At 51.0% G+C, this 27,335-nt stretch overlaps 3 protein-coding genes across 3 annotated transcripts; all 3 read left to right on the forward strand.

The window, feature by feature from the left end:
- Nucleotides 1–7,710: 7,710 nt before the first annotated feature.
- Nucleotides 7,711–8,007, forward strand: LOC134152332 (feather keratin 2-like). Its single transcript, XM_062597599.1, has one exon. The coding sequence runs from the start codon at nucleotides 7,711–7,713 to the stop codon at nucleotides 8,005–8,007; it is 297 nt and encodes a 98-aa protein (XP_062453583.1).
- Nucleotides 8,008–18,075: 10,068 nt separating this feature from the next.
- Nucleotides 18,076–18,426, forward strand: LOC134152420 (feather beta keratin-like). Its single transcript, XM_062597761.1, has one exon. It carries the CDS (start codon nucleotides 18,076–18,078, stop codon nucleotides 18,424–18,426), a length of 351 nt encoding a protein of 116 aa, XP_062453745.1.
- A 6,082-nt stretch (nucleotides 18,427–24,508) lies between these two features.
- On the forward strand, nucleotides 24,509–24,877 carry LOC134152610 (feather beta keratin-like). Its single transcript, XM_062598149.1, has one exon. It carries the CDS (start codon nucleotides 24,527–24,529, stop codon nucleotides 24,875–24,877), a length of 351 nt encoding a protein of 116 aa, XP_062454133.1. The 5' UTR covers nucleotides 24,509–24,526.
- The last annotated feature ends 2,458 nt before the right edge of the window (nucleotides 24,878–27,335 follow it).

Consider the following 27,335-nt stretch of genomic DNA (forward strand, 5'->3'; position numbering starts at 1 on the left):
GCCCACGTCGGAAGCGAGAGCCCCTCAGATGACGCCGTGCTGCACGAGGGAAGGAAAGTGGCATGTGCAGCTCTTGTTCAGACGGAGCAGCGTGTTGCGAGAGGCTTGAGCCTTTGGGCGGGCGCTCTCCATGGGCGCGGGGTGGAGGTGGGGGTGCCCGGCCGTGGGGCTGCTGAGTGCGAGGAGGACGCTGCTTCCTTGCCTGCCGTGGTGTGCTTTTCTGGTGGGGGTGAGAGCAGAGGCCCGCAGAGGATGCGGGTTTGCTCTCTAGTCTGCAGGCTTTGAACGGCCCTCTCTCCACCGAGGAAGAGGTTCCCTACCATGCAGGGCAGGTTTCATCTGGAGCCCTTTGTTCGAGGGGCACAAGGGGTTTCTGTCGCTTGCACGCGTCCCTGGAGAAACGTCCCCTGCCAAGATCGGGGAAGCCCTGTGCACGTTCCTTCACCTGCCTTCATCTTCGCGAACGCAGCATTAGGCTAGGACTTGTGTGGTCAGTGAGGTGGCCACCTCCGGTGGAGTGCCTGGCTAATGCGGGCAGGCCCTTTGGCGTGCCTTGGGGACGCGGGCTTTGCCGGGACTGTCTGGGGCGTGCAGCCGCTGCCTCCAGCGGGGCTGTCCTTCCCGTGTGCACTCTGCGTGCCCAGTTCTGCCCCAGGAAATGCCACTCCGAGCGCTGGCTCCTCCCTTGCTCGTGCTTCTCTGCGGAGGCCCTGAGGTCTGAGGCCCTGCAGGCTCTGAGTCCAAGACCGCGTTTCCTGCAGCCGAGGCCGGGGTGCCACCCGGAAACATTGGCAAGCACTTGCAAGCGTCTGCTGTGCAGTCACTCGGTGCTGCCGAAGCAGACGCTTGCGCCAGCGGACGGGTAGGAAGAAGGGAGAGTTTTGAAGACACCGAGCATGCTTTCTGGTGAGCTGTGGTTTCTGGCAGGCAAGAAGGGTGGCCAGCTAATTCTGTGTTCTGGGAGAGCAACAGCCTTCATTGAGAAACGTTTGTCCTGGGGACTGAGGTCTTTCTGTCACCACCGAGAGAGGTGAGCAGGCCAAAGTGGCCCCGCTGGGTCTCCTGAGAGCCAAGGCTGATGCCAAAGAGAGTCTAAAAACCTCTCAGCGAAGCCACCCTGACAGGAAAGGGGCTCTCCAAGACATCACGGAAGAGCTTGGAGGCACGGAGAGCAACGGATGCGGCCAGCCCCGGCAAAAGCAAGTCTGCCCTTTTATCACCGGTCTGGAGGAAAGCCAAGCCGCATTCATCAGGACAAATGCTTACAGCATGCCCCAGGACGGTAAGATGCTGTCCTGGGCTCTGGAGGTGGCCCCACTCTGTCTCGGCCCAAATCCTCTGCCTGCACTGGTGTGTAATGCCCCAGGAAACAGCTTGGCCTCTAGTGCCGTCACTTCAAAGGAGCGTGCGTGGTGGAGTGGGCATGTCCTGAGCGGGGAAATGAAAGGGGAATGTTGGAGGGGACAAAAAGCAGTGTCCCCATTTCCTTAACTGGGATGTTTTGCATGCAAGATGAGCGTGTTGGTAAGCACATCACGTGCGCAGAGGGCGTCTGTGGGCCTGGGGCATCTGGAGCAGCATAAAAGGCAGCGCGACTCCAGGCCCTCTCATCCACTCCTCTTGCCTTCTCCTCCTTGGTGAACCAGGTGAGCTGCTCTCCCCTTTGCCTCTCTCTCTGCTCCGTCTCCTGCTTGTGCTGTGGGCCTGCACCATCTGCCCCGCTCCGCGCGCAGCCTCTGCCCGCTGCCCAGCCTCTGCCTTTCCCCTCGCTGTGCCTGCGCTCAGGCTGCTCCTCACGCGCTGCCCGTGTTTTGCCGTCCCTCTCTCGCAGGTGCTCCTGCGTGCCGCAGACATGTCCTGCTACGATCTGTGCCGTCCCCGCGGCCCAACCCCGCTTGCCAACAGCTGCAACGAGCCCTGCGTCAGGCAGTGCCAGGACTCCCAGGTGGTGATCCAGCCCTCTCCCGTGGTGGTGACCCTGCCCGGACCCATCCTCAGCTCCTTCCCGCAGAACACCGCCGTGGGATCCTCTGCCTCCGCCGCCGTTGGCAGCATCCTCAGCGAGGAGGGAGTCCCCGTCTCCTCCGGAGCCTACGGCCTCTCCGGATGGAGCAGCCGGTACTCTGGAAGAAGGTTGCTGCTCCAATAAAGGCTGGCTGGACGCCCAGTGAGCGCGGCAAGCAGGATCCCCAAAGCCAGGTGCCGGGCTGAGTTTGGAGCTGCTGGCCAGGGTTTCCAGACGGGTTGCGCATCCTCGCACGCTCCTGCAAAGCAGGGAGGCAAGCAAGGGTGCGAGCCTGTGATGCCTGGACACGGCCAACGTCTGTCTTGTTCTTCTCCCCCTTTCTCCTCTTTGTCACCGCTCCTTGTTGTCTCCGGCTTCGCTGCGCCAAGGGTTGTTCCTGAAGCAAGCGTGGAGGAGCGCTGCTCTCCCCTTCTGCTGCTGCCCGGGAGGAGGATGTGTGTTTGAGGGGTGGCTCTCGCTGGGCTGCCCTGGCTGTGCCCGGCACCGGGTGCCTTCCACCACGGGCTGCTTTGTTTCCCTCCTTTGACTCATTAAAGTTTTGCTGCATGCTAGCCTGAGCCTCCTTGTGTTGCTTCCCTGTTGGGATGCCCTCGCAAGCTGCCCGTGAGAAACGGGATGCTGTGCGGGGGCCTGGGGTGGGGTAAGGGCCTGTGGTGGACCTCCTTGCTTCCTGGAGGATTGGGAGGGAGGAAGCAATGGCCCCTGGAGGGGCCTGTCGTCTGTAGGTGACGGAGGCTTCCCAAACTCTCCGACTCCCCTTGCCATAGGCAGCAGGCTTGCTGCACTTCTCCCACAAAATCCTTGCTCAGCCTCGCGGCTCTCGACGGGGTGCTGGAGGAAGGCAGCTGCCCAAGGCAGTTGTACCCCTGCATGCGTGCCCTCCGTGTGTGTAAGCCTTCCTGAGCCCACGTCGGAAGCGAGAGCCCTTCAGATGATGCCGTGCTGCACGAGGGAAGGAAAGTGGCATGTGCAGCTCTTGTTCAGACGGAGCAGCGTGTTGCGAGAGGCTTGAGCCTTTGGGCGGGCGCTCTCCATGGGCGCGGGGTGGAGGTGGGGGTGCCCGGCCGTGGGGCTGCTGAGTGCGAGGAGGACGCTGCTTCCTTGCCTGCCGTGGTGTGCTTTTCTGGTGGGGGTGAGAGAAGAGGCCCGCAGAGGATGCGGGTTTGCTCTCTAGTCTGCAGGCTTTGAACGGCCCTTTCTCCACCGAGGAAGAGGTTCCCTACCATGCAGGGCAGGTTTCATCTGGAGCCCTTTGTTCGAGGGGCACAAGGGGTTTCTGTCGCTTGCACGCGTCCCTGGAGAAACGTCCCCTGCCAAGATCGGGGAAGCCCTGTGCACGTTCCTTCACCTGCCTTCATCTTCGCGAACGCAGCATTAGGCTAGGACTTGTGTGGTCAGTGAGGTGGCCACCTCCGGTGGAGTGCCTGGCTAATGCGGGCAGGCCCTTTGGCGTGCCTTGGGGACGCGGGCTTTGCCGGGACTGTCTGGGGCGTGCAGCCGCTGCCTCCAGCGGGGCTGTCCTTCCCGTGTGCACTCTGCGTGCCCAGTTCTGCCCCAGGAAATGCCACTCCGAGCGCTGGCTCCTCCCTTGCTCGTGCTTCTCTGCGGAGGCCCTGAGGTCTGAGGCCCTGCAGGCTCTGAGTCCAAGACCGCGTTTCCTGCAGCCGAGGCCGGGGTGCCACCCGGAAACATTGGCAAGCACTTGCAAGCGTCTGCTGTGCAGTCACTCGGTGCTGCCGAAGCAGACGCTTGCGCCAGCGGACGGGTAGGAAGAAGGGAGAGTTTTGAAGACACCGAGCATGCTTTCTGGTGAGCTGTGGTTTCTGGCAGGCAAGAAGGGTGGCCAGCTAATTCTGTGTTCTGGGAGAGCAACAGCCTTCATTGAGAAACGTTTGTCCTGGGGACTGAGGTCTTTCTGTCACCACCGAGAGAGGTGAGCAGGCCAAAGTGGCCCCGCTGGGTCTCCTGAGAGCCAAGGCTGATGCCAAAGAGAGTCTAAAAACCTCTCAGCGAAGCCACCCTGACAGGAAAGGGGCTCTCCAAGACATCACGGAAGAGCTTGGAGGCACGGAGAGCAACGAATGCGGCCAGCCCCGGCAAAAGCAAGTCTGCCCTTTTATCACCGGTCTGGAGGAAAGCCAAGCCGCATTCATCAGGACAAATGCTTACAGCATGCCCCAGGAGGGTAAGATGCTGTCCTGGGCTCTGGAGGTGGCCCCACTCCGTCTCGGCCCAAATCCTCTGCCTGCACTGGTGTGTAATGCCCCAGGAAACAGCTTGGCCTCTAGTGCCGTCACTTCAAAGGAGCGTGCGTGGTGGAGTGGGCATGTCCTGAGCGGGGAAATGAAAGGGGAATGTTGGAGGGGACAAAAAGCAGTGTCCCCATTTCCTTAACTGGGATGTTTTGCATGCAAGATGAGCGTGTTGGTAAGCACATCACGTGCGCAGAGGGCGTCTGTGGGCCTGGGGCATCTGGAGCAGCATAAAAGGCAGCGCGACTCCAGGCCCTCTCATCCACTCCTCTTGCCTTCTCCTCCTTGGTGAACCAGGTGAGCTGCTCTCCCCTTTGCCTCTCTCTCTGCTCCGTCTCCTGCTTGTGCTGTGGGCCTGCACCATCTGCCCCGCTCCGTGCGCAGCCTCTGCCCGCTGCCCAGCCTCTGCCTTTCCCCTCGCTGTGCCTGCGCTCAGGCTGCTCCTCACGCGCTGCCCGTGTTTTGCCGTCCCTCTCTCGCAGGTGCTCCTGCGTGCCGCAGACATGTCCTGCTACGATCTGTGCCGTCCCCGCGGCCCAACCCCGCTTGCCAACAGCTGCAACGAGCCCTGCGTCAGGCAGTGCCAGGACTCCCAGGTGGTGATCCAGCCCTCTCCCGTGGTGGTGACCCTGCCCGGACCCATCCTCAGCTCCTTCCCGCAGAACACCGCCGTGGGATCCTCTGCCTCCGCCGCCGTTGGCAGCATCCTCAGCGAGGAGGGAGTCCCCGTCTCCTCCGGAGCCTACGGCCTCTCCGGATGGAGCAGCCGGTACTCTGGAAGAAGGTTGCTGCTCCAATAAAGGCTGGCTGGACGCCCAGCGAGCGCGGCAAGCAGGATCCCCAAAGCCAGGTGCCGGGCTGAGTTTGGAGCTGCTGGCCAGGGTTTCCAGACGGGTTGCGCATCCTCGCACGCTCCTGCAAAGCAGGGAGGCAAGCAAGGGTGCGAGCCTGTGATGCCTGGACACGGCCAACGTCTGTCTTGTTCTTCTCCCCCTTTCTCCTCTTTGTCACCGCTCCTTGTTGTCTCCGGCTTCGCTGCGCCAAGGGTTGTTCCTGAAGCAAGCGTGGAGGAGCGCTGCTCTCCCCTTCTGCTGCTGCCCGGGAGGAGGATGTGTGTTTGAGGGGTGGCTCTCGCTGGGCTGCCCTGGCTGTGCCCGGCACCGGGTGCCTTCCACCACGGGCTGCTTTGTTTCCCTCCTTTGACTCATTAAAGTTTTGCTGCATGCTAGCCTGAGCCTCCTTGTGTTGCTTCCCTGTTGGGATGCCCTCGCAAGCTGCCCGTGAGAAACGGGATGCTGTGCGGGGGCCTGGGGTGGGGTAAGGGCCTGTGGTGGACCTCCTTGCTTCCTGGAGGATTGGGAGGGAGGAAGCAATGGCCCCTGGAGGGGCCTGTCGTCTGTAGGTGACGGAGGCTTCCCAAACTCTCCGACTCCCCTTGCCATAGGCAGCAGGCTTGCTACACTTCTCCCACAAAATCCTTGCTCAGCCTCGCGGCTCTCGACGGGGTGCTGGAGGAAGGCAGCTGCCCAAGGCAGTTGTACCCCTGCATGCGTGCCCTCCGTGTGTGTAAGCCTTCCTGAGCCCACGTCGGAAGCGAGAGCCCCTCAGATGATGCCGTGCTGCACGAGGGAAGGAAAGTGGCATGTGCAGCTCTTGTTCAGACGGAGCAGCGTGTTGCGAGAGGCTTGAGCCTTTGGGCGGGCGCTCTCCATGGGCGCGGGGTGGAGGTGGGGGTGCCCGGCCGTGGGGCTGCTGAGTGCGAGGAGGACGCTGCTTCCTTGCCTGCCGTGGTGTGCTTTTCTGGTGGGGGTGAGAGAAGAGGCCCGCAGAGGATGCGGGTTTGCTCTCTAGTCTGCAGGCTTTGAACGGCCCTCTCTCCACCGAGGAAGAGGTTCCCTACCATGCAGGGCAGGTTTCATCTGGAGCCCTTTGTTCGAGGGGCACAAGGGGTTTCTGTCGCTTGCACGCGTCCCTGGAGAAACGTCCCCTGCCAAGATCGGGGAAGCCCTGTGCACGTTCCTTCACCTGCCTTCATCTTCGCGAACGCAGCATTAGGCTAGGACTTGTGTGGTCAGTGAGGTGGCCACCTCCGGTGGAGTGCCTGGCTAATGCGGGCAGGCCCTTTGGCGTGCCTTGGGGACGCGGGCTTTGCCGGGACTGTCTGGGGCGTGCAGCCGCTGCCTCCAGCGGGGCTGTCCTTCCCGTGTGCACTCTGCGTGCCCAGTTCTGCCCCAGGAAATGCCACTCCGAGCGCTGGCTCCTCCCTTGCTCGTGCTTCTCTGCGGAGGCCCTGAGGTCTGAGGCCCTGCAGGCTCTGAGTCCAAGACCGCGTTTCCTGCAGCCGAGGCCGGGGTGCCACCCGGAAACATTGGCAAGCACTTGCAAGCGTCTGCTGTGCAGTCACTCGGTGCTGCCGAAGCAGACGCTTGCGCCAGCGGACGGGTAGGAAGAAGGGAGAGTTTTGAAGACACCGAGCATGCTTTCTGGTGAGCTGTGGTTTCTGGCAGGCAAGAAGGGTGGCCAGCTAATTCTGTGTTCTGGGAGAGCAACAGCCTTCATTGAGAAACGTTTGTCCTGGGGACTGAGGTCTTTCTGTCACCACCGAGAGAGGTGAGCAGGCCAAAGTGGCCCCGCTGGGTCTCCTGAGAGCCAAGGCTGATGCCAAAGAGAGTCTAAAAACCTCTCAGCGAAGCCACCCTGACAGGAAAGGGGCTCTCCAAGACATCACGGAAGAGCTTGGAGGCACGGAGAGCAACGAATGCGGCCAGCCCCGGCAAAAGCAAGTCTGCCCTTTTATCACCGGTCTGGAGGAAAGCCAAGCCGCATTCATCAGGACAAATGCTTACAGCATGCCCCAGGAGGGTAAGATGCTGTCCTGGGCTCTGGAGGTGGCCCCACTCCGTCTCGGCCCAAATCCTCTGCCTGCACTGGTGTGTAATGCCCCAGGAAACAGCTTGGCCTCTAGTGCCGTCACTTCAAAGGAGCGTGCGTGGTGGAGTGGGCATGTCCTGAGCGGGGAAATGAAAGGGGAATGTTGGAGGGGACAAAAAGCAGTGTCCCCATTTCCTTAACTGGGATGTTTTGCATGCAAGATGAGCGTGTTGGTAAGCACATCATGTGCGCAGAGGGCGTCTGTGGGCCTGGGGCATCTGGAGCAGCATAAAAGGCAGCGCGACTCCAGGCCCTCTCATCCACTCCTCTTGCCTTCTCCTCCTTGGTGAACCAGGTGAGCTGCTCTCCCCTTTGCCTCTCTCTCTGCTCCGTCTCCTGCTTGTGCTGTGGGCCTGCACCATCTGCCCCGCTCCGTGCGCAGCCTCTGCCCGCTGCCCAGCCTCTGCCTTTCCCCTCGCTGTGCCTGCGCTCAGGCTGCTCCTCACGCGCTGCCCGTGTTTTGCCGTCCCTCTCTCGCAGGTGCTCCTGCGTGCCGCAGACATGTCCTGCTACGATCTGTGCCGTCCCCGCGGCCCAACCCCGCTTGCCAACAGCTGCAACGAGCCCTGCGTCAGGCAGTGCCAGGACTCCGAGGTGGTGATCCAGCCCTCTCCCGTGGTGGTGACCCTGCCCGGACCCATCCTCAGCTCCTTCCCGCAGAACACCGCCGTGGGATCCTCTGCCTCCGCCGCCGTTGGCAGCATCCTCAGCGAGGAGGGAGTCCCCGTCTCCTCCGGAGCCTACGGCCTCTCCGGATGGAGCAGCCGGTACTCTGGAAGAAGGTTGCTGCTCCAATAAAGGCTGGCTGGACGCCCAGCGAGCGCGGCAAGCAGGATCCCCAAAGCCAGGTGCCCGGCTGAGTTTGGAGCTGCTGGCCAGGGTTTCCAGATGGGTTGCGCATCCTCGCACGCTCCTGCAAAGCAGGGAGGCAAGCAAGGGTGCGAGCCTGTGATGCCTGGGCACGGCCAACGTCTGTCTTGTTCTTCTCCCCCTTTCTCCTCTTTGTCACCGCTCCTTGTTGTCTCCGGCTTCGCTGCGCCAAGGGTTGTTCCTGAAGCAAGCGTGGAGGAGCGCTGCTCTCCCCTTCTGCTGCTGCCCGGGAGGAGGATGTGTGTTTGAGGGGTGGCTCTCGCTGGGCTGCCCTGGCTGTGCCCGGCACCGGGTGCCTTCCACCACGGGCTGCTTTGTTTCCCTCCTTTGACTCATTAAAGTTTTGCTGCATGCTAGCCTGAGCCTCCTTGTGTTGCTTCCCTGTTGGGATGCCCTCGCAAGCTGCCCGTGAGAAACGGGATGCTGTGCGGGGGCCTGGGGTGGGGTAAGGGCCTGTGGTGGACCTCCTTGCTTCCTGGAGGATTGGGAGGGAGGAAGCAATGGCCCCTGGAGGGGCCTGTCGTCTGTAGGTGACGGAGGCTTCCCAAACTCTCCGACTCCCCTTGCCATAGGCAGCAGGCTTGCTGCACTTCTCCCACAAAATCCTTGCTCAGCCTCGCGGCTCTCGACGGGGTGCTGGAGGAAGGCAGCTGCCCAAGGCAGTTGTACCCCTGCATGCGTGCCCTCCGTGTGTGTAAGCCTTCCTGAGCCCACGTCGGAAGCGAGAGCCCCTCAGATGATGCCGTGCTGCACGAGGGAAGGAAAGTGGCATGTGCAGCTCTTGTTCAGACGGAGCAGCGTGTTGCGAGAGGCTTGAGCCTTTGGGCGGGCGCTCTCCATGGGCGCGGGGTGGAGGTGGGGGTGCCCGGCCGTGGGGCTGCTGAGTGCGAGGAGGACGCTGCTTCCTTGCCTGCCGTGGTGTGCTTTTCTGGTGGGGGTGAGAGAAGAGGCCCGCAGAGGATGCGGGTTTGCTCTCTAGTCTGCAGGCTTTGAACGGCCCTCTCTCCACCGAGGAAGAGGTTCCCTACCATGCAGGGCAGGTTTCATCTGGAGCCCTTTGTTCGAGGGGCACAAGGGGTTTCTGTCGCTTGCACGCGTCCCTGGAGAAACGTCCCCTGCCAAGATCGGGGAAGCCCTGTGCACGTTCCTTCACCTGCCTTCATCTTCGCGAACGCAGCATTAGGCTAGGACTTGTGTGGTCAGTGAGGTGGCCACCTCCGGTGGAGTGCCTGGCTAATGCGGGCAGGCCCTTTGGCGTGCCTTGGGGACGCGGGCTTTGCCGGGACTGTCTGGGGCGTGCAGCCGCTGCCTCCAGCGGGGCTGTCCTTCCCGTGTGCACTCTGCGTGCCCAGTTCTGCCCCAGGAAATGCCACTCCGAGCGCTGGCTCCTCCCTTGCTCGTGCTTCTCTGCGGAGGCCCTGAGGTCTGAGGCCCTGCAGGCTCTGAGTCCAAGACCGCGTTTCCTGCAGCCGAGGCCGGGGTGCCACCCGGAAACATTGGCAAGCACTTGCAAGCGTCTGCTGTGCAGTCACTCGGTGCTGCCGAAGCAGACGCTTGCGCCAGCGGACGGGTAGGAAGAAGGGAGAGTTTTGAAGACACCGAGCATGCTTTCTGGTGAGCTGTGGTTTCTGGCAGGCAAGAAGGGTGGCCAGCTAATTCTGTGTTCTGGGAGAGCAACAGCCTTCATTGAGAAACGTTTGTCCTGGGGACTGAGGTCTTTCTGTCACCACCGAGAGAGGTGAGCAGGCCAAAGTGGCCCCGCTGGGTCTCCTGAGAGCCAAGGCTGATGCCAAAGAGAGTCTAAAAACCTCTCAGCGAAGCCACCCTGACAGGAAAGGGGCTCTCCAAGACATCACGGAAGAGCTTGGAGGCACGGAGAGCAACGGATGCGGCCAGCCCCGGCAAAAGCAAGTCTGCCCTTTTATCACCGGTCTGGAGGAAAGCCAAGCCGCATTCATCAGGACAAATGCTTACAGCATGCCCCAGGAGGGTAAGATGCTGTCCGGGGCTCTGGAGGTGGCCCCACTCCGTCTCGGCCCAAATCCTCTGCCTGCACTGGTGTGTAATGCCCCAGGAAACAGCTTGGCCTCTAGTGCCGTCACTTCAAAGGAGCGTGCGTGGTGGAGTGGGCATGTCCTGAGCGGGGAAATGAAAGGGGAATGTTGGAGGGGACAAAAAGCAGTGTCCCCATTTCCTTAACTGGGATGTTTTGCATGCAAGATGAGCGTGTTGGTAAGCACATCACGTGCGCAGAGGGCGTCTGTGGGCCTGGGGCATCTGGAGCAGCATAAAAGGCAGCGCGACTCCAGGCCCTCTCATCCACTCCTCTTGCCTTCTCCTCCTTGGTGAACCAGGTGAGCTGCTCTCCCCTTTGCCTCTCTCTCTGCTCCGTCTCCTGCTTGTGCTGTGGGCCTGCACCATCTGCCCCGCTCCGCGCGCAGCCTCTGCCCGCTGCCCAGCCTCTGCCTTTCCCCTCGCTGTGCCTGCGCTCAGGCTGCTCCTCACGCGCTGCCCGTGTTTTGCCGTCCCTCTCTCGCAGGTGCTCCTGCGTGCCGCAGACATGTCCTGCTACGATCTGTGCCGTCCCCGCGGCCCAACCCCGCTTGCCAACAGCTGCAACGAGCCCTGCGTCAGGCAGTGCCAGGACTCCGAGGTGCTGATCCAGCCCTCTCCCGTGGTGGTGACCCTGCCCGGACCCATCCTCAGCTCCTTCCCGCAGAACACCGCCGTGGGATCCTCTGCCTCCGCCGCCGTTGGCAGCATCCTCAGCGAGGAGGGAGTCCCCGTCTCCTCCGGAGCCTACGGCCTCTCCGGATGGAGCAGCCGGTACTCTGGAAGAAGGTTGCTGCTCCAATAAAGGCTGGCTGGACGCCCAGCGAGCGCGGCAAGCAGGATCCCCAAAGCCAGGTGCCCGGCTGAGTTTGGAGCTGCTGGCCAGGGTTTCCAGATGGGTTGCGCATCCTCGCACGCTCCTGCAAAGCAGGGAGGCAAGCAAGGGTGCGAGCCTGTGATGCCTGGGCACGGCCAACGTCTGTCTTGTTCTTCTCCCCCTTTCTCCTCTTTGTCACCACTCCTTGTTGTCTCCGGCTTCGCTGCGCCAAGGGTTGTTCCTGAAGCAAGCGTGGAGGAGCGCTGCTCTCCCCTTCTGCTGCTGCCCGGGAGGAGGATGTGTGTTTGAGGGGTGGCTCTCGCTGGGCTGCCCTGGCTGTGCCCGGCACCGGGTGCCTTCCACCACGGGCTGCTTTGTTTCCCTCCTTTGACTCATTAAAGTTTTGCTGCATGCTAGCCTGAGCCTCCTTGTGTTGCTTCCCTGTTGGGATGCCCTCGCAAGCTGCCCGTGAGAAACGGGATGCTGTGCGGGGGCCTGGGGTGGGGTAAGGGCCTGTGGTGGACCTCCTTGCTTCCTGGAGGATTGGGAGGGAGGAAGCAATGGCCCCTGGAGGGGCCTGTCGTCTGTAGGTGACGGAGGCTTCCCAAACTCTCCGACTCCCCTTGCCATAGGCAGCAGGCTTGCTGCACTTCTCCCACAAAATCCTTGCTCAGCCTCGCGGCTCTCGACGGGGTGCTGGAGGAAGGCAGCTGCCCAAGGCAGTTGTACCCCTGCATGCGTGCCCTCCGTGTGTGTAAGCCTTCCTGAGCCCACGTCGGAAGCGAGAGCCCCTCAGATGATGCCGTGCTGCACGAGGGAAGGAAAGTGGCATGTGCAGCTCTTGTTCAGACGGAGCAGCGTGTTGCGAGAGGCTTGAGCCTTTGGGCGGGCGCTCTCCATGGGCGCGGGGTGGAGGTGGGGGTGCCCGGCCGTGGGGCTGCTGAGTGCGAGGAGGACGCTGCTTCCTTGCCTGCCGTGGTGTGCTTTTCTGGTGGGGGTGAGAGAAGAGGCCCGCAGAGGATGCGGGTTTGCTCTCTAGTCTGCAGGCTTTGAACGGCCCTCTCTCCACCGAGGAAGAGGTTCCCTACCATGCAGGGCAGGTTTCATCTGGAGCCCTTTGTTCGAGGGGCACAAGGGGTTTCTGTCGCTTGCACGCGTCCCTGGAGAAACGTCCCCTGCCAAGATCGGGGAAGCCCTGTGCACGTTCCTTCACCTGCCTTCATCTTCGCGAACGCAGCATTAGGCTAGGACTTGTGTGGTCAGTGAGGTGGCCACCTCCGGTGGAGTGCCTGGCTAATGCGGGCAGGCCCTTTGGCGTGCCTTGGGGACGCGGGCTTTGCCGGGACTGTCTGGGGCGTGCAGCCGCTGCCTCCAGCGGGGCTGTCCTTCCCGTGTGCACTCTGCGTGCCCAGTTCTGCCCCAGGAAATGCCACTCCGAGCGCTGGCTCCTCCCTTGCTCGTGCTTCTCTGCGGAGGCCCTGAGGTCTGAGGCCCTGCAGGCTCTGAGTCCAAGACCGCGTTTCCTGCAGCCGAGGCCGGGGTGCCACCCGGAAACATTGGCAAGCACTTGCAAGCGTCTGCTGTGCAGTCACTCGGTGCTGCCGAAGCAGACGCTTGCGCCAGCGGACGGGTAGGAAGAAGGGAGAGTTTTGAAGACACCGAGCATGCTTTCTGGTGAGCTGTGGTTTCTGGCAGGCAAGAAGGGTGGCCAGCTAATTCTGTGTTCTGGGAGAGCAACAGCCTTCATTGAGAAACGTTTGTCCTGGGGACTGAGGTCTTTCTGTCACCACCGAGAGAGGTGAGCAGGCCAAAGTGGCCCCGCTGGGTCTCCTGAGAGCCAAGGCTGATGCCAAAGAGAGTCTAAAAACCTCTCAGCGAAGCCACCCTGACAGGAAAGGGGCTCTCCAAGACATCACGGAAGAGCTTGGAGGCACGGAGAGCAACGGATGCGGCCAGCCCCGGCAAAAGCAAGTCTGCCCTTTTATCACCGGTCTGGAGGAAAGCCAAGCCGCATTCATCAGGACAAATGCTTACAGCATGCCCCAGGAGGGTAAGATGCTGTCCGGGGCTCTGGAGGTGGCCCCACTCCGTCTCGGCCCAAATCCTCTGCCTGCACTGGTGTGTAATGCCCCAGGAAACAGCTTGGCCTCTAGTGCCGTCACTTCAAAGGAGCGTGCGTGGTGGAGTGGGCATGTCCTGAGCGGGGAAATGAAAGGGGAATGTTGGAGGGGACAAAAAGCAGTGTCCCCATTTCCTTAACTGGGATGTTTTGCATGCAAGATGAGCGTGTTGGTAAGCACATCACGTGCGCAGAGGGCGTCTGTGGGCCTGGGGCATCTGGAGCAGCATAAAAGGCAGCGCGACTCCAGGCCCTCTCATCCACTCCTCTTGCCTTCTCCTCCTTGGTGAACCAGGTGAGCTGCTCTCCCCTTTGCCTCTCTCTCTGCTCCGTCTCCTGCTTGTGCTGTGGGCCTGCACCATCTGCCCCGCTCCGCGCGCAGCCTCTGCCCGCTGCCCAGCCTCTGCCTTTCCCCTCGCTGTGCCTGCGCTCAGGCTGCTCCTCACGCGCTGCCCGTGTTTTGCCGTCCCTCTCTCGCAGGTGCTCCTGCGTGCCGCAGACATGTCCTGCTACGATCTGTGCCGTCCCCGCGGCCCAACCCCGCTTGCCAACAGCTGCAACGAGCCCTGCGTCAGGCAGTGCCAGGACTCCCAGGTGGTGATCCAGCCCTCTCCCGTGGTGGTGACCCTGCCCGGACCCATCCTCAGCTCCTTCCCGCAGAACACCGCCGTGGGATCCTCTGCCTCCGCCGCCGTTGGCAGCATCCTCAGCGAGGAGGGAGTCCCCGTCTCCTCCGGAGCCTACGGCCTCTCCGGATGGAGCAGCCGGTACTCTGGAAGAAGGTTGCTGCTCCAATAAAGGCTGGCTGGACGCCCAGCGAGCGCGGCAAGCAGGATCCCCAAAGCCAGGTGCCCGGCTGAGTTTGGAGCTGCTGGCCAGGGTTTCCAGACGGGTTGCGCATCCTCGCACGCTCCTGCAAAGCAGGGAGGCAAGCAAGGGTGCGAGCCTGTGATGCCTGGATATGCCAATGTATATCAGTTATTTTGATTTTTGCTTTTGTTAACTATTCTTGTGTCTGTGCTTTTTAGTTTTTTCCAGTACCTTGGTATGTTGCAGTTCCTCTCAATTTTTCTTTGTGTTTGATATTTACTCAGGAATTAGGGAAAAACAGAGCCTTGCTTATCATCTCTTTACTTGAATAATATATTTGAATTTGCTGCTTTATTTTGTGGAACACATCTTAAGTTTCTTTCTCATTAAACTGTTTTGGCATCCTCATTTGAGTCTGATTGTGTTTTTCTCCTCCTTTCTTTTTTTTCACCACCCTGGTGTGAAATTTGTCATTATAGGGAATATCTGCATCATGGTCGGTCTGCTTGAAGGAATTTCATTTTTTGTCTTGATGAATTCTACAATTTCTCCTTTGCAGAGTTTTTCCAATTTTTTTTGTATACCCATGATATTATTGTGGTCTTTCAGTTTGGAAGAGCTTTTATCTTGTCATTCTTCTGGCATCTTTGAAAATGTGATAACTGGAAAGCAGAGAATAGAAGTTTTAGAAAAAACTATTGGCATTACTATTGGGTAAACTATTTTCACTAAAAGTAAGGACACGAGATTGAAATGCAGAATTTCCACAGCCACTGTAGATACTAAAGCAACAGACCTTGGGGAAATTTTGAAGAGATTCTAGTTTTATGGAAGAGTTGAGGCTTCTTTTATGCTTCAAATATGTCACACAAATTGTGTTGCTGCTGGATAAATTGTCCCCAGTATTTATATTATTTTGTTTATGATTTATCTTCTCATCTTATCTTATCCCAGCATCTGATGAAAAGCCTTCCGTAAAGATTCTTTCATCTCAGATACTTACGGATCATTTGAATGCCTTGTACTATTTTACACTCACTCCTCTGAAGTAAACATTAGAATAATACAAATTTCAGTTCATGCAAGTAATTTGTTAGGTCTTTAGTAATTTGGTGGTTCACCAGCCTCTTATGAATCCACTCTGCTGTTAAGCAAAGTGTTTTAAATGAGAGCCTGGATTGTGAAATTCCATTAGTGATCCATAAGTAAGAGCTATTAAGTTCTGACTCACCATCTTTAATCCCAAAGAGCAAGATCCAAAGGCTTTCAACCTTTTGGATGAAATCTAGATACCAGTTAGACTAAACTGGCAGAACATCAATGAAAACATTTCCAGGCCTTTAAAGAGTCTGTTTCTAAAATATTATATACCCTCCAAGAAGAACTTTTTACGTTCCTAGAGGGAAGAATGGGAAAAAAGTTAGCATTCTTTAGCTACCTTTGCATAGATTAAAGGGAAATGAATTCTCAAAGTGAATTATAGCTTTCAATTACTATAGGAGGTACATTTTTAAAATTTATAAAGACTACAAGTATTATGTTGAATGGTAGAAATTTTGAGGCAAGAGAAGGGAGCAGTAACTCTAGAAAAGAGAAACTAAAAGTTTTCTGTTAAGTCATCCAAACAGGTAGAGTCCCAGGAATCTGTAGAAGATGGAGATCTGTTTATTAAAATCAATTATGACAATTTGTAATGAAATATTTTTCTCAAGGTTTGACTTTGAATTATTTTGTGAAGTGATCTTGACTCACACACTTTCAGCTTAGACAATGTGAGCGTTGAGATCTTGTTGCATACCATGAACATAAGGTAGCACGAAATTTAGCATATCTGTACCATTAGTGAAAGGTTGTTCTGAACTTTGAAGTCCTTTGCTCTTCTGAAGACATTTAAAAAAGACACTCTTCATTTAGAATTAATTCACATCTCTTGCGGAGGGGCTGGGGCACTAAGAAAAGAGAGACTTGATTCCTTATTTTTGCATACTTTCCATCTGTGCAAGTATCTCCAGCTGTCTGGCGTGCAGCTAGCATAGGCCACTCCAGTTACAGAGGAGAAACAAATGGTGTAATGATAAATGGAGAACTGCTGGGTGCAACTTCTACTGATGCTGTAGTTTAGTTTAGGCAGTGTTCTGCCTCTAAGAACCAATGCTTGAAAACAATCTTAACATCTGAGTTCATATTAAATTCGGTGTGAATATTGCTGTACATTCCTGTGACTTCCCGGGGCTTCCAGCAGGAGTAATGGTGATTCTTCAGATGAACGGCTGTACAGAACCTAGCGTTAGAGGCAGTTAATAAACATCCCAAAGTAATAAGATCAGATCAGCTCATCAAACTCTTTCATTAAAGTGTGGTTGCTTGACTTCGGGAACAAGAAGCTAAAATTTTGATCAGGTGAAGAAATACATTTTTGTATGTGTTTGTATTAGCTGTGTTTATACAGACTGGAAAAACCACGGCTTAGCTCTAGCAGGTCTAGAAAGTGTCGTATCTCTGGCCAGCAGGTCTCATTGGTCTTAATTTTCTTTAGCCTTTGCAATACTCATGGAATTTGGTGTTCTGAATTGTGTGTTTGTGTGGGATTGAAATGGTGCAGATGTGTAAAAATTGGGAATATCTGTTATACATCTGGTCTTGTGGTCAGGCAGAGTCCTTGAAATGCAAATGCTTGGGAATCAAGCTCAGCCCCCCTCCCACCACCACCTTCCACTGCCAAGCTAAATGATTGCTCACCTAAAAGAACCAAGTCTTGAGTAAGGGCTATGCATCACATACATACACTCTCATTAAGCTCCCTCTTGATGACCAAAATGAAACACAAAAAGTACATTGGCCTTAGGAGGCAGTATAATTACTACCGCAATTCAGATGAATCAGCAAGGTCTTCCAAAGAATTAGAAGACTGCATACTGTTGAAGATGAAAGAATTGTCTGAGGTGGAATGTGAGTGTAATAGGGTGAGGGAAAAAATGCAGAAATACCAAACGATATTTTGAAATAAAAAGATTAATCAGTTTGGTGAATTTTGCATGCAAAAGTACTGACCATTAAATAATTTCATGCATAATATATGTTTCAGATCCTCAGGCATTCTGGAATACAGTATAAAAGCCTACACAATGACAGACTCTTCCATCCACTTCTTGCCTTATTCGCCCAGGTGAACAGGTAAGTCTGAACCTACCCTGAGTCTTTTTGCATGCTAAATTTTTACTTTGATGACTACTTTTGTTTTGTCTTTAGTTCTTGATAAATACTAGAGGATTGGTAGCTTTTTCCTTTTTGAGAAGAAAATTAGAAAGGCTTATTTCCATCAAAAAGAAAGATTAATTTATGATACAGGGTGTGCTGACACAGGACTTACTTAGAGAATGCTGGCAAGACTGATTCTCAAAATAAGCAGTTTCATGCTCCATTTTAGAGGCCAATGCTAAAGGCGCTACCCAGACAAAACCAGAGATAAATGGGCCTGGATGGAAATACAGTCTCATTTTTAGAATCTGTGATTGTCTAGAAAAAAGATCTGCTCTGAATTCCTGAATCTAGCCAAAATCTTTTTTTCTATGGACAGAAAAGTGTGGATTCCAGTAGACTGGATTCCTCATTTCCATTGAACTCTAACTAGGGTGGAAACTTCTGATCTGGAAAATAATCCTTTTCCCACTCCAAGTTTATCTGTTTAGTTCCATTTATAGGATGTTTTGGAGCAAGGAACTTCCCTTAAATACAGGTTTTTATACTGCTCCCAATGCTGCTGGCTGAACTGCTAGCAACAAAATTCAGATTCACTAAGCCTGGATACATGTCAGCGTTTGGCTCAGAGCTGCTCGCCTCGCCTGTCAAGGGCTTTTGGAGAGCTTCAGCTGCATTCCCACCTTCTGTAGTAGACATAATGCCTCTTTCTGCACACAGCTGGGACAAGGGGAAGCAACAGCAAAGAGAAAGAGAAATCAAATTGCCGGTAAGGGTTAGGTAAAATTTTAACATTACTGATGCCACAATTTGGAGACCAGATAAACTTCTACATTATTTTCAAATTACTGTGGATTTTTATCTAATAAATAATTACCCCTGTAATCATAGTTACTTTCAAATATGTTATCTATGTAGCTGAACTGCATAACTTCAATACAGATTCTGTATTGCATTTAGTTCCTTCTCTGTGTTTCAGATTTACCTCCATCCCACAGACATGTCCTGCTATGACCTGTGTCCTCCCATCCCCTGTGGCCCAACCCCACTTGCTAATAGCTGCAACGAGCCCTGTGTCAGGCAGTGCCAGGACTCCCAGGTGCTGATCCAGCCCTCTCCCGTGGTGGTGACCCTGCCCGGACCCATCCTCAGCTCCTTCCCGCAGAACACCACTGTGGGATCCTCTGCATCAGCAGCTGTTGGGAGTGCTCTCAGTGTCGGAGGAGTCCCCATCTCCTCTGGTAGCTCCTCAGGATTTGGGAGCTTTGGCTATTCAGGCCTGGGCAACGGGTACTACCGGCCCTACCGTCGCTACAACACCTACCGCAGTGGCTTCTATGGGCCATGCTGAAGCTCCGCGTAAGACGCAAGAAGAAAGGAGCAGAAATGTTGAAGCAGGACCCAGACACAGGACTGAGCTCATGGTCATGGTTTTCGGACATGGTGTTGGATACCCACAGCTCCATTGGCAATTAATGGAAGTGTGGGAGCTTGGCATCGCTTAAAAACAGGCCTTTGCTTGTCTTACTCTTTTTATACTTCATATTGCTAATGTTTGTTTTTCTATTGCTATAGCTGGGACTTGATTGAAGAGAAGAGACCTAGGATGAAAAGGCATATTAGCTCTTGTTTCACTGAAGCCTGGAAATGTATCCCTTATACTTTGCACTTTTTTATTCTACTTTTCAATAAAGTCATGTTGCATCATAATCTAAGTCTTCTGGTGTTCATTTATTCCCTAGTGCCTATTAGCAGCTTGCTCTTGATAAAATTTCTTTCTGTTTGACAAAATATAAATAATTTGGTTCGCTCTGTCTACTCCAGGAAATAATTGCTACAGCTAGGAGGATTTGCTCTTCCAGATCAAGACTTTGTCTACCCTTGCTACATAATACTGATTTAGGGGAAGCCTTTATATATCTCACTCCCAGAACTGTGGGCTTCATCACAGAGACAAGATCAGGCACCTAAACTATTTGCTATCAAATTCCTCTTGGTCATTAGAAAGCATTTCTGATGCTCATGGTCTGATAAAAATGGAACCCCAAAGAGTTTTGTAGTGAGTTTGTGGGAGGATGCTCTAAGAGGAAACTTGCTCTCCCTGCAGATTATTTCATACTAAGTATTTTTTGAACTAATGCCAATCTATCTAAGGCTACTAAAATGTAGATACTTAAATATAGCATTCAGGTAGTGCCATTGTGTGGCTCTTCAAGGACTGGTGCTGAACTTCAGTCAAGTTTGGGAAAACATCTTGCATAATATCCTTGGCTGCAGGCATCTGCAGAATTGAATGACAGGCTGAATTTTCAGTCCATCAGAAAATCTGCAATTTCAAGAGTTTATTTTCAGTAAAAAAATCCCTTCTCTCCTCAAACTGGAATGCAAAGGATCTAAATGAGTACATATTAATCCTGGATCACCACCTCCATAGAAGTGAGCCGTAACCACTTCCTTCCTAAATGTCTAATGGAACTAAATGTAGAATCAGGAGCCTGGCACATCGCTGCAGCAAAATTCATGTGAGTGGTATCTCATGTAATCCTTGGCGGAAAGAAATAAAAGACTGTGAAAGTGGTTTATATCAATGATTACATTCAATCCCTTACTCCAAAGCGATGTGTTGCAAGGCATGTATTCTTCAGTCTCTTTGTGGCACCAAGACATCTTTCTGCAAAAAAAGGTGGCTCTGACACACAAGAGTCATGGGTAGAGAAATGATAACTGCACTATTAGACTTGGCAAGATAATTAAAACCTGCATTGAAAGAGTTATGTAAACATAGACCTCCTATGATGGGCTTGATATTTAACAAAAGCTCTAGTGAGTAAATCCCTCCAGCACAAATCATTTTTGTTGCTGTTTTCTTCTCCCATTCCCCTTTGAATTCTATTGTAAGAACAACACCAAACCTGTCTCTTTACAGAAATACTCCACAGATCTGCATGTATCTATTTTTTCACAAAGAGGGATATTGTAACATAAATTATTGTTAGATCATAGTAAGGTGCAAAACTAAACCTCAAACTTTAATTATTTTGCAGTGCTTCATAACAGTTGAATAACATTAAGAATGCAGGTAGCTCTGCTGAGGTATAAACTCTGAAGACCATGTACACTTCACTGTATTTGAAGACCTCTGCCTTCGGGGGATCTAGTTGAGCACATAAGCTGAAGTTATGAAGCTCAAGTCACAGGTTATGCCTATTCCAAAGATATCCTAGATTACGCATATAGGACATCTTCAGTAGCCAAGATCAAACAAGAATGCAGCAAATAATAGTAAACAATGGAGTTGCAATAGAAACAACAATGTCATGCAGAGGTACTCCATCTGACTCTGAGCAAAAAGACTTTAAGGTATAGATATATCCTCTGTCTTAGGTGGTAGACCAGTAGTTGTTAACACAGTGAGGGCATCATCAATGTCAACAGCATGGATGAAGGTGTTGTAAAATATTGTGTGAACTTCACACAGCTGTTCAGATCATGCAGGCTGCCGGTAAATTCTGCCACTAAATTTCAGTATTAATATACTGAACCAAGAATGAGTTAAGAGTTTAAAGCAAGAACTATCAAGGTTCCTGTGGAAGGTGTAAGAGGGGAACTGCATGGAAAGGCTCTGTGTTATAAGGAATTTTACTGCTTTAACTGCTCAAAGCATCTAAGGCATCCATTTATTTTGAACAACATAATTAATTACAATTCAAATGCTATTGCAGGTGGCATTTTTCTCCACAAGAAAACTTTCATTTTACGTGTTGCTGTTTCTCCACATAGAGATTTTTGGGTCACTTTTACATCTAGTCCTATTGCACTGGGCTCAGCATGAGTAAGATTTCAGTCTCAATATAATTAAGTTTCTTTCTTTCCTTTTTCTTTTCTTTAATTTTATTTATTTATTTATTTATTCCCTCCTGGCCTTTTTGTCACTTATGTGTGTCTCAGGAGGGTGTTCTCATACCATGCAAAGACTTTAATTATAATCTGAATACACAAGTCTGTCCCTGATTGTATAAAAACAGCTGTGTACTTTTGATTCACTCTCTTGATTTCATCTTAAAGAAAGATCAGGCCATGAAGTTGTTCTAAGTATACAATAAAGTAGTTGGAGTTAGAGCAATAATTATAGTAATTATTTTCAAGAGAGGATATATTCTCTTTGGAAATATTGTTTTTTTAAATCATTTAGTCTGATTTTAAAAGTTTTTTATTTTATTTTATTTTTTTTTCCAGGCAGAACTTGGAAGAAAGAAGAATGAAAAAGTCTTCACAAAAGTAATCTGGGGATGCTGTTACACAAGATACAAACTGCTACAGAGGAAATTATTTTTGAAAAATTCTTTTAATCCTTTAGTATATTAAGAAGTACTGTGGAATGGAAAGGTTGGTGACACCAGGAAAGGATAGAGTAATTTCTCTGAGAAGCTCCTTGAAATATAAGATGGCTTAAAACAAACTTTCGAGCTACATTTTAATTAAAAATTAAATAAACCTATTTCCTGCAGCCAAGAACAATGACATTAATTTAGAACAATGATTGACCTTCACCTCCAAACATTAATAGTATATTATTATGTATTGATATTAATAGTATATTATTACGTATTGATATGAGAATTCATATCTGTTACATATCTTAAATTTCTACATAATTTGGTATTTTGCATGCTTTAAGCTTTAATAAAAGTTTGTGATAAACTTTGAAGTTGTCAGATCGTGAGGCGCCTATGATCAAGCCAAACAAGTTTCTGTTCCCAGGGGATCTTCACAAAGAAATCTGTAATTTAGAGATGATTTACATGTCTCAGTAGTTAAAGTGCTAGGAGAGAAGAGACCTGAGTACTGATCTTTGTGCCAAGGACATTTTATGTGTGCCTTTTACTTCTTTATTATTTATTCTGCAAGTCGTCCTTGGAGAAGAAATTGAAGTTATATAGCTTGCACCATCCAGAAAACAGTGCAAAGTGACAGAAGAGCTGATACTGAGTGAAGAAACTACTGATATTTTGTATACATTCAGCACTTCTCCATCTAGGCTACCATTGGCCCTTAACTCATCTTGTACCTGACACTGCAGAGGCAACAGGAGAAATGAATACTGTAACAGGAAATGAAAAATTCTTGTATATGACTTCTGATGCCTCCACAGCTGAATTTTACAAAGCTTTATCTTTTGCAGGACTTTTCCTTGACAGCAAATGTCTCAAGCAAGGTAACTTATTTGTGCATGTTTAAGTTAATCTAAAATCAGTTGCTAATGTGTTGAGAGCTGAGATAGGAATAAAGGTGGGTCTGTGGATTCCTCAGATGAAGAACTCCTAAGAAACCAGGCTCAGAATTAGAGCCAGCCAGCAAATATATTCATAAGAAGATTTGTGTCTCAGAAACTTCCTTAGAAGTGTAGTAGTTCGATATTATCTCATCAGACTGGACTTAGACTCTGGTTTTCTCTTCCACGTCAAAATAGCAGTCTTAAATATTTTCTAGTTATATCAGAGCCTTTGCACACAGCCTTTCAACTCTTCATTTTCTCCCATCTCTATGTTGTTCATTGCCTCCTTTGTTGTGACCTGAGTTTGATTTAAATTGTGCATATGTTCCTGGCCATTTTCTGAAAAACTCCATGTCTCTCCACTTCCCTAAGGGCTTGCATCCTCAAACTACAAGTGCTCATGGGTTGACTCCCAGCTCATTAAAAGCTGAAATTCTATATGATTTGCAACAGTATTTACCTTGGGGAGGAGGGCTTGTACAAGGAACTGCATTATGTAAATTCTGCTTTATCACTTTTAATGACACCAGACAGACCAAAAAGTGTTTTGAAGGCAGAATAAATTTTTCTGAATTAATAATCCTAATGTTACCAGAAATTAACTTTGCCCAGAATATTTCAAGATGAAAGAAACTGTGGTCAGATACATGCCACAAGATAAGGAAGTAAAACATTAATAAATACAAATATTGAGGCAAAATTACATGTAATCAGAATTGGCTCATAAATAAATTCATGCACAAAGGATATCCCAAGTTGCTGGGCAGCATGGGATGTAGTATAAAAACCTGAGCAACTCAAGGCTCTGCCATCCGTTTCTCTTGCATTCCTGTCCAGGCTCGTGAATAGGGTAAGTCTATATTCATCTGCTCTCTTTCTACATGGCAAATTGTTACCTTGATAATTTCTAATTTTATAGCTTTTTCGCTAACGTATTGCAGTACATTCAACTTTTTACTTGGAGGAAGGTAACTGGGAAGAATTTTTACACAAAAGGGAAAGTTTTCTGTTGATGGGAAATTATAAAAATTGCTGAGTGGAGGGATCAGAGGCAGGCTACCCAGATAGGTTCTTTTATTCAGCTTTGGGACCCAAACAGTTTAGCAGGTCTTAGAGCTGAACATAAGAAATCTGCAGTGAGGTTTTGAGTCTGCCCAGAGTGGTCTGTTGGTCTGTGGAAAATTCCTCTAAGGCTAGAAGTTCAGAAGAACAAGGGTCCTGATATGCTGGCCACTTCAGCGCTTAGTTCTTTGCATTCCTGGGTTGTCAGATGCCCAAATAAAAAGCAATCTTCAGTCCATGCTTGTCTTTTTGAAACTCGATTCATAGTTCACATTCAGGTAAGGAGTGAGCTTTAATCACTTACTTTCCCATGCTCCAAGCATATGTGGACAGATTTCCACTGCAGCTTCTGAGATCTGCCGATAATTTTAGTACTAACAGCAAGTCACAAGAAATAGAAGTGTCCCTGAACTCAGCTACCTGCTCTTCCATTTCTTATCAAAGAAATTTTGAGTGCTTTGGCTTTTATTTTTCATATTCTAAAACTGAGAGAAGGGACCAAGACAGAACTTACATTAGAGGAACCAATAGGAAGGAAATGGGAAAGGCTACATTAACGCTGGGCAGGATGTTCATCACCATTCACTGTTGAGTGAACAGGCAAGCCTTAGTTCAGGAATAACAAATCACGTCTTACCCATTCCAGCAGAGCACTCTCCTCTGAAGGCTACGAGTCCGTCTTCATTTCTCTAGGAGATGGAGCTCTGATAGTTTTCCTATGTACCGCCACAACTGCAAGGGGCAGAGCTCAAAGTGCCCTTTCCAAGTAGCATTACAGCCATGTGGTTAGGGCACTCTGCAATGTGAAAGAAGAGGTTTTCAACACCAGCATATACTCCAGTTCCTAGGTGAGTTTACTAACCATGTAGGCTTCATGGTAAGTTACTGACCAAGCCCCACCAGCTTTACTCTCCCTGGCAGTCACTGGACTGGAAGAAAATGCAAGCTCAGCCCTGGATCTGGAGATAAAATACCTTCCTTCCCATGCAATCTCCTCTTTGTTTACTATATACTCCCTGTATCATAATATTTCAGCTGTATAGAGTTTAAATATAATTCCTGCATTGCACTTGTTTCCTTCTCTGCGTTTCAGATTTACCTCCATCCCACAGACATGTCCTGCTATGACCTGTGTCCTCCCATCCCCTGTGGCCCAACCCCACTTGCTAATAGCTGCAACGAGCCCTGCGTCAGGCAGTGCCAGGACTCCCAGGTGGTGATCCAGCCCTCTCCCGTGGTGGTGACCCTGCCCGGACCCATCCTCAGCTCCTTCCCGCAGAACACCGCTGTGGGATCCTCTGCATCAGCAGCTGTTGGGAGTGCTCTCAGTGCCGGAGGAGTCCCCATCTCCTCTGGTAGCTCCTCAGGATTTGGGAGCTTTGGCTATTCAGGCCTGGGCAACGGGTACTACCGGCCCTACCGTCGCTACAACACCTACCGCAGTGGCTTCTATGGGCCATGCTGAAGCTCCGCGTAAGACGCAAGAAGAAAGGAGCAGAAATGTTGAAGCAGGACCCAGACACAGGACTGAGCTCATGGTCATGGTTTTCGGACATGGTGTTGGACACCCACAGCTCCATTGGCAATTAATGGAAGTGTGGGAGCTTGGCATCGCTTAAAAACAGGCCTTTGCTTGTCTTACTTCTGCTATGCTTTACTTTATATTTCTGATCAAATGTTTTGCTTGCTTATGCTTTATTGTGTTTTATAATGACCAGAAAAAATATGGAATTCTTAGCAATTGTTCTGTGTGACTGAATTGGCACAGTCCACTCACACAAAAAAGAAGGAAGATTGCATTTTGCTGAGTGTCAGTGTGGAAGGGATGAGCACGTACTATCCTTACTGGATCCTGGAATTATACTCCTTATAGTTTACATTGGTTCCTTCCATCTCTCAGTCTCATTAAATTTGTGCTGCATCATACTCAGAGTGTCCTTGTATTGCTTTCTACTCCCATTCCCCTTTCCAGCCCGCTTGTAGTGAAGTAGGCCCTTCTGCAAGTCTTCAGTGGCAGAAATACAATACAAATATGTCCAAGGCAATTACCAAAGGAGAAGGAGACAGATCTCAGTTCCCGGTTGTGGATTTTTTTTTTCTTTTTGATATGAAGTACAATTTTCCTCAGATTCTGCTCTGATTTGTTGCAATGCTATACATGTGCATCCAGCCTAAGAGATTTTTTCAAAAGTTAAGAATAGCTAATCTCCCTCTGGAGTGGGTATGTCTCCTACTGTGGTAGAAGCAGAAAGTTTTTTGCTCCTATGCTTACCTTACAGGTCCTTTATCAGTTGCAACACGAATACAAAACAAGTCGTTTAACTGTTTTGTATGGATTCTCTATGAGAAATCTATATTGTTTTGATAGGGATGGCTTTGATGAGGAATGAGAATGGTGGAATAAACTCATCTGAGAGGGGAGATGAGCTCCTCCTTGAAGAGAAGTTGAATAGGTTAATTTCGGGGAAAAGCTTGCTGAGAGGAACTCTATTCCTCCTAACCCTTCTGCAGACTTCACAGATGAAAGTATCTATGAAGAAGATGGGGCAGAAGACAGAGATATGGCAGGAAAATATAGATGGGCATGAGGAACACCAGAAATTATGGGGAAAACCCATTTTCTAAAGTGCTACTTCTACTTGTTTGGTCTCAGTTTGCTGCATAAGTACGGTATGCGCTGTTAAACTAGGCTGGCTGGGTAATCTCAGAGATGACAAAGACAAGGCTATGTGGCATTTTTGCAACCAAGCTGGCCGCTGATATTTGCTGGACTTGAAAGCAGCTCTGGGAGAAAGATATTAAAAGATTTAAAATTCTAACCCTTTTCCACTGTCTCTTTATAAATTGTATCCTATCTGCTGTGCCTAGCAAATCTGAACTTTATGGGCCATTGCTTTCTTCTAGCTTCATTGTCTGTGTTTTAACAAAGACCATTTTTTATAGATTAGAAGCCTTGTTCCTTGTAGAGAAAACGGTCTGAAAAGTTCTGCCTTGAGGCTCCAGATGACTCAGTGTCCTGTCTCCCCATGCAACTCACAGGTATCTGCGATACTCCTTGCTTGGAGTCTGTCTCTGTGGCTGTGCAGACTGATGCTGAACTGTAATTAAGCCTGGGAAAAGAAGCTGACACAGTTATATGACTACAGTCATTAGCGGAGCTGAATTAAAGGTGGTACACTGGTTCCATGAAATAATTCATAATTTCAAGGAGTTGGTTTCTTAAAAAACAACAGAAGAGAATGGAAAGTTTGCAGTTTGATAAATAACACATATTTTATTCAGGCTAACCTTCTGCTGTAAAGTATTTTTTTTTTTTTTGCCATCTTGACTTGAACTATTGCTTGACCAAAGGAGATGAGCTCCAGAGAAGCCATCCTTCATTTGTAGTTGTAGCAAAACAGCTTTCTCTTGTGGAGGTCAGCCCGCACATTTATCACGGCTGAAGAGTTAAAATTGTGCAGTTTCAGAGAGGCTGAAAAGACACATTGCCCAGTTGTTATGGTTAAGGTACCTTTAAGACAGTCAGATGGACAGATAATGGCATTTTTCACTACAAAGAATTTAGATTTTTTTTCTGTTGTTGTAACTGCTGCAATCCTCTATTAATTTTTCTTCTAATGAGCTGCCCTAAACCTTCTCCCTGCAGCAGCAACCCCTCAGCACCTGCAGCCTTTACAGACTTACTATCTTCATGCATTCAGACACGGTAGCAGACAGGCTCAGTGTGCTGCTCATTTATTCAAAAAACAGGCCAAAACAAGCTTCAAGCATCATTTTCCCCCTTATTCCAAGAGCCTCTCTGAGATTCACATTGTAGCAACAGCAGGCAGGCAGACGAAAAGTGAAAGTTTTCTGTTTCATTTTGTAGCAAATCAGGAAGTGTTTCACTTGCTGCTACAGAGTATCAGCTGGATTACAATGTT

Source organism: Rhea pennata, chromosome 31 (genome assembly GCF_028389875.1).
Source record: "Rhea pennata isolate bPtePen1 chromosome 31, bPtePen1.pri, whole genome shotgun sequence".
NCBI classification, from domain to species: domain Eukaryota; kingdom Metazoa; phylum Chordata; class Aves; order Rheiformes; family Rheidae; genus Rhea; species Rhea pennata.